The 6467-nt window shown below is 52.2% G+C and overlaps 2 protein-coding genes across 3 annotated transcripts in view; one reads left to right on the forward strand and one right to left on the reverse strand.

The window, feature by feature from the left end:
• PPFIA4 (PTPRF interacting protein alpha 4) overlaps positions 1 to 1354 on the forward strand; it is a 48726-nt gene extending 47372 nt beyond the window's left edge. For both annotated transcript variants that reach the window (XM_062509337.1, XM_062509338.1), the window contains one exon: positions 248 to 1354. The gene's annotated coding sequence lies outside the window, so the exon portion shown is untranslated. The remainder of the gene's footprint in view (positions 1 to 247) is intronic.
• A 770-nt stretch (positions 1355 to 2124) lies between these two features.
• MYOG (myogenin) lies at positions 2125 to 6467 on the reverse strand. Its single transcript, XM_062509617.1, has 3 exons — positions 5996 to 6467; positions 3229 to 3306; positions 2125 to 2246 (listed from the first exon to the last, which is right to left on the reverse strand). Exons 1-3 carry the CDS (start codon positions 6465 to 6467, stop codon positions 2125 to 2127), a joined length of 672 nt encoding a protein of 223 aa, XP_062365601.1.

Here is a 6467-nt window from a genome sequence, read left to right on the forward strand (position 1 = left end):
TTTTCTACTCTTGGACAGATGGTTCTACTGGGGGCCCCAGGATGCCATGCCATGAGGGTCCCACTTGGGTATGGGAAGGATAGTCAAGCACTTCAGGGAGGCTCCTGGGATCCTGCCGTGCTCTGGGCCATGGTTGCCCTGTGCTAGGAGGATCCAATGCTGATTCCATCTGGGTTTGTGGGCCAGTGGGTACATGGGTGGATCTGAGCCATCATCCTCACAGGGCCTTTCCCACTTTGCTCCTCAGCAAATCCCCATGTCTGTATGCCACATGCTGGGTGCCTTCCAGGACAAGAGCCCAGCCTGTGCCTGTTCCTTGGCCCAGACCCACAGACTGTCACTGCTGTGGACCGACAGGATCTGTCCCTCCTGCTCATGCACCCCCTGCTTTCCCCAGCTCCTGTGGCTCCGACTGTGGCCTGTCTCCCACTTCTCCCATGCTGGCTGGGCCATGGATGTGCTCCGGATGCCATCCTGGCATGGTGCAATCTGGGCAGCAGTGTGGACATCCCCAAAATGTCTGCGATGTTTGAAAGCCTCTCTTCTGCTTGGTTCATTTTGCCAATCTGCCACGGGGCTGCACTGACTCGCCCAAGCCCTGGGCATCAGGGATGCTGCTGTCCACAGGACTTGAAGCCAAGGAAGATTCAGGCTCGTGATCCTCCCTCCAGGGTGGCTGGGCAAGGAGCTGCCCTTGTGGGGGCTGGGGCAGTGCCAGGGCTGATCCTGGGTGGGACAAACGGGGGCCTGGTGTGAGGTGAGGAGGGCAGTGTTCACCCAGGGCTGGGCGGGCAAGGTGCTGATTTTGGTGCTGTGAGGTGCCCTGTTCAGGGGGGCTGTGCCTGGGACTGCCTCACACAGCTCATGGGGATTGTGCCCAGCACCCACAGGAGAGGGGACCCTCCTTGGGTGCCCGCCCCTCTGCCCCCGGGACATGCCCACCCTTCCCCTCCAGGTGCAGAGGAGATGCTCTCCCCTCCTGCCTCCTAGCAGGAGGCTCTTAACTCTTCCCATTTCTTCCCCGTAGGGTAGGATCTCTTCATCTCCTCATGCCACGTTTGCCTTGTGTGGCCCTTATTTCTGATGTGATATTTATTGATGGCTGGAATGACCTTATACTTATCATGTGCTGTCTGGAAGTGCAATATCTGAGAGACTCTACAGTCACAATGTCTTTTCAGTGTATCATTTGCCTAATACAGTATTAAATATTTTTTTAATTTGAAGAGTCAGTGAGCCCTTTATATTGATGCCCTATTTCTTTCATCATATTATTGGTACTGCATGGACTCCAAACCCTGGATCGGGTCAGGAAAGGATGTATGTGTGTTCCAATAAACAGGCTTTTAAAACAGTGCTGGCTTTGAGCCTTCTTTGTAGAGCCCAAATTAAAAATATCATTAATCTCTAGCTCCTTCAAGATCTTTGGGGCACAAGCCTGACCCCCACTTAAACACCAGTGAAATCACTGGTTGGTGTAGGGCTGATTGAAATGTGGCACATCCAGTTCCCAGATGAGTGACTATGCTGAGGTCCAGCTGATTTACTGATAGGAAAATCTCCAACCTGGATTTGGGGATTGTGGAACTGGGGAGACCTACACAGGGCAGGACAACAGTAGAAGAAACACCAAGCTGTCCAAACGAGAATGCCTTTATTTAAAAAAGAATCCAAATAAGTTAGCAAAAATAATAATTATAATAAAAAACCCTAAATGGCAACTGCACACAGCGTTCAGTAGAAAAGACAGGTGGGCTCTGGGTCGGCACCACCAGACGGAGAGAGACCTTGGTCAAGGAGTATCTGGAAAACTCAGCAAAGCGAAGCCAGCACACACATTGGCCCCAAACCTGCCCGTCCCCGGCCGGGCAGCCCAGGAACAGGGCCAGGCCCCTGGAAGCCCCTGCAGCACCCGCAGCCGCTCTGGCACTGCCCCATCCCACCGCTTCCTGTTCTTCCAGCCCAGCAGGAGCGCTCCGCAAGGAGTGGGAAGGGAGCCGAGTGGTGTGAGCCGTGCAGCCCATGGCATTGGAGGGGTGGATGTGATTTCCAGCGGCTGGACCCTTCTGGCATCTCATTCCCACCCCGTTACCATCTCAAGGAGCCGCTGGGGTTTGCGCCAGCTCAGTTTTGACCCCGCTCCTCCGGGAATGTCACAGCCACGTCCTCGACAGCAATGCTCTCCACAATGGAGGACAGCGAGTGCAGGTTGCGCTCCTCAGCTGCCTCATCAGCCAGGAGGTGATCTAGGGAGACGGAGGGGTGAGGATACTGCTGGGAATGGGATCTGGGGAGATAGAGGGGTGAGGACACTGTTGGGAATGGGATCTGGGGGAGCAAGGGGTAGGGACACTGTTGGGAAAGGGGATTGTGCTGGAGATAGCTCCTGGTTCTTCTCAGAGGGTTGTAGGTTAGTGATGAAGATGGCTGAGGGTTGGACTTAATGATCCTTTGCACCCATAACAATTTGTTGATTCTTTTCTACCGTTCTATGACCCCATGATCCCCCCACATAGCTAGAGTGACCTAGGGACCTTGCTGCCAGTCCCCACCCTGGGGAAGGATGAGAGAGCAACAGGGAGTGGAGCTTTTGGACCCTTCTTAAGTTTTAATCTCCACTGGAAAATGAGATTTAAGTTTCTGTCTTCTGGGGAAAATAACAGGTGGATTTGGCAGAGGTAGGGATAATGGCAAGCATGGAAAAAAAGACCAGCAGCTGCTGAGGGGTTGCAGGGAGGGAAGGGGGACTGGGGCAGCACTGCCCAGCCATGCCCAGCAACACAGACAGCAAAAGCCAAGCCAAGGGATGGCAACAGATGAAACCCTTGCTGGGGATGAAGGCACCAGGGCCCCTGCTGCTGCAGCCCAATTTCTCAGCTCCCAAGGATTGGTGTTTTGGTGAAATCAGGGCTGGGAGAACCCTGAATTGCTGAGCATTGAGCCAAGGAGGTGCTGTAATTTCTGAGCTCATCACTCTGCAGCAGTGGGACGGGGAAAGAAGGACAAGGTTCCTTCTGTCCTTTGCTCAAGCATCTTCTGCCGGGAAGGGAGGGTTGGCTCAGTGATGCTCTGCTCTGGAACTGCGGTGTCCCCGTTGTTCCCACTCCCTGCAGAGCTCAACGAGGCCGTGGGATGCTCCAGGGAGGTGGGGGGGGAGGGGGGGGGGAGGGCAGGGGGAGGAGGAGGAGGAGCAGGATGATGATGATGATGCCCAGAGGTGGGCGGTACCTGCAGGGCTGGTGCCGAACTCCAGCTGGCTGCTCCACTCGGGGCTGCAGGAGGAGCTGCCGGATCCGCACTCGCTGGCTGCCTGCAGGAGCCCAGAGCAACCGCGTGTCACCTCCATCGAACCCCGCTGTCACCCCCCAAAACACCCCGGGAGGCCCATCCCACAGCATGACACCCCTGTGGAGGGGAGCACGCCCCGCCACACCTGGAGGAGCCGACACCACGCAAAGGTCCCCAGGACCCATCAGGTCTTAACCATAAAGGCTGAAAAACTTCCTTTTTTGGGGACACTGGCCACAGAGAAATGGGGCTCCCCACTCACTGCAGGTAAAAAGGTGTCTCCCCACTGATTTTGAAAAAGGGCTGAAGACGAACAAATGTCCTTGGGCAAAACACCTTTTTGCTGAAAATCACCCTAATCAGACTCCTTTAAAAAAAAAAAAAATACCCGGGCTGTATGACCTCACACCATCCCGAGGAGGGGGACTGGGAAAAGTTGGGGCCGAATTGTTATTTTGGAGAAAAGAGCCGACAGCATGAAAAATGAGAGCATTATTCAGCAAAGCTCAGAATTCACTTTTTTTGGAGTGTGTCTTTATCTGGGAGTGGGTGTCAGCTCAGGTAAAACCCCAAACATGATTTATATGAGCAACCCCACTGACCCAATTCTTTGTAGCAGACTAGAATGGCACTTTGGCTCTACAAGCTCATGGCAGCATGGGATAATTAATTAACATTTGGACTTAATTCCCATTAAAGCATGAAATTCTTACATATACAATCTTTTTTATTCCCCCAAAAATAATGGCTTTTGCATCAATACATGAACCCCTGGCTACATCTGGGAGAACAGGCAGATCAGAATGGAAGTGACAAAGGGGCAGCTCAACACAGTTTTGGGCACATTTGCAAATCCAGGTGGATTCTGGGAAGTGGAAATTTGATTCTGGTATCCAAGTGGATTCTGGCATTAAAGTGGATAATGGGAAGTCCCACAAATATGTAGGATGGAGCCTAAATACTTTTTTCATTCCTTTATTTAGCATTAAATTGGACTACCTGGATACCTACTGGTTTGGCCCTTAAATCCCTTGGTCTGGAAGGAGATGTGGGTTTCCCTCTTCTGGGTCTCTGATAAAGTCTTTCCATGTCTGTATCTGCATCTCTAGCTGCATCTATATCTATCCATATCTACCTATATGTCATTTATATATCTATAATCTATATAATCTTTATGACTGTCTATATATTTATATATCTATATATCTATATATAGATATATAGATATCTATATATTATCTATATTATTATTATATAATCTATCTCTATAGCCATCATATGCAGATCAATTTCATCTCTATTTAATTTATCTATACGATCTCTAGATCTATAGGACCAATATCATCAATGCCTATACCAATACATGCCCCTATAGCTATCTATTCCATCTGTATTGATCATCTCTCCCTACACCTACAGCTGTAGTTTCAGCTCTCTGTGCATTCCCAGACCCAAACCTCGGAGCAGCAGGGAAGCACCTGCCCAACCATTCACAGCAACCAGGGGGAAGATGAAAATACCTCTTGAAAACTTGGTTTAATGACCAAACTCTTGTAGAGTGACAGTTCCTGCCTCTCTGGGGTCAGTGGCAGGACACAACAACTGAGTTGTCCTGTTGTCCTGCCACACACCACTGTCCTCAGCCAGTGCCCAAATTGGCCCCTTAGGTCCTAAAAACCAGAGGTGTCATCCCTGTGCCATCCCTCTCATCCCTTTCTCTGCATGAGTGTGAACAGGGAGTGTTAATTTTATTTTATATTTTATGCTTTATATTTTTTATATTTCATATCTGTATTTCTATTTTTGTATTTAGCATTTAATATTGTTAATTATTATGTTGTATTATGTTATATTTTCATTTAGTTTAGTTCTATGTTATATACTTCATTTTCACCATTCCCACCCCTCCCCATCTCAGGCCCACGTATCACTCACATGCACGTCCCCAAGGCACCCATTCACAGGAACAGAGTGGCAGTGGCCTCCTTCCCACAGGGATGTGAGCACTTGACAGATCACTGTCTCCATGCCCCCGTGCATGACACACTCACACATCCACCAGTGTCCCAAGATGGCAGCATCTGCCTCACCCCAGAGCTGGAGTCCTGTGCCCTCTCCCCAGCAGGACCCAGTGCTCCAGAGCTTCTGCAGTGCCTCTGCTTGGGGTTACACCCACAGGGCATCACTCCCATAGAGCAATGTCCCCACAGAGAATCACTCCCGTATGGCATCACCCCCAAAAGGCCTTCACCCTGAAATGGCATCAACCCCTTAAAGCATCATCCTATAGAGCATTGTCCGTGTAGAGTGGAACCCCAAAAGGACATCACTCCCATAGAATGTCATTCCCATATGGCATTAACCCCATAGAGTGTCACCCCCATAGGGCATAACCTCCACAGGGCATTGTCCCCATAGAGCATCTCTGCCATAGAATGGCATCCCAAAATGGCCCCACACCAGGCATCACCCCCATAGAGCGTCACATCTAAATGGCATCCCCTTATAGAGCATTGTCCATAGGTATCACCCCATGGAAAGTCACCTCCACAGGGCATTGTCCCACAGAGCATCAGCCTCATATGGCCCTTTTCCCACAGAGAGTCACCCCGAAATTGCATCAGCCCCATAGAGCGTTCCCCCACGAGGCACCACCCCCGCACCTGGGGGGGGATCGGCGGGGGACCCAGGGGACAGCTGGGTACACTCACGGCAGGCTGGGGTCGGAAGCGCAGGTCCCGCTGGTCCCGCTCCTGCTGGTTGAGGGAGCTGAGCAGGCGCTGGAGCCGCTCGATGTACTGGATGGCGCTGCGCAGGATCTCCACCTTGGGCAGCCGCTGGTTGGGGTTCAGGAGGGTGCTGCGCTTCAGAGCCTCGAACGCCTCGTTCACCTTCTTGAGCCGCCGCTTCTCCCGCAGCGTGGCCGCGCGCCGCCGGTCCATGGACACCGATTTCCTCTTGCACACCTTGCAGGCCCAGGGCAGGCACTGCCCGGGACAGCGCTCAGCAAGCGCCTCCTTGTCCTCGGGAGCCACCCTGCCCTCGGCACCCAGGGCCGCCTCGGCGCGCTCGGGGAACGCCGCGGGCTCGTAGGTCTGCAAGCGGGAGCCCAGAAAGTTTTCCCCGTCGTAAAACCTCTGCTCCGGGAAGAAGTACGGGTTGGTCTCGAAAAGCTCCAT

This window comes from Cinclus cinclus, chromosome 27 (assembly GCF_963662255.1).
Source record: "Cinclus cinclus chromosome 27, bCinCin1.1, whole genome shotgun sequence".
In the NCBI taxonomy this organism is placed as follows: domain Eukaryota; kingdom Metazoa; phylum Chordata; class Aves; order Passeriformes; family Cinclidae; genus Cinclus; species Cinclus cinclus.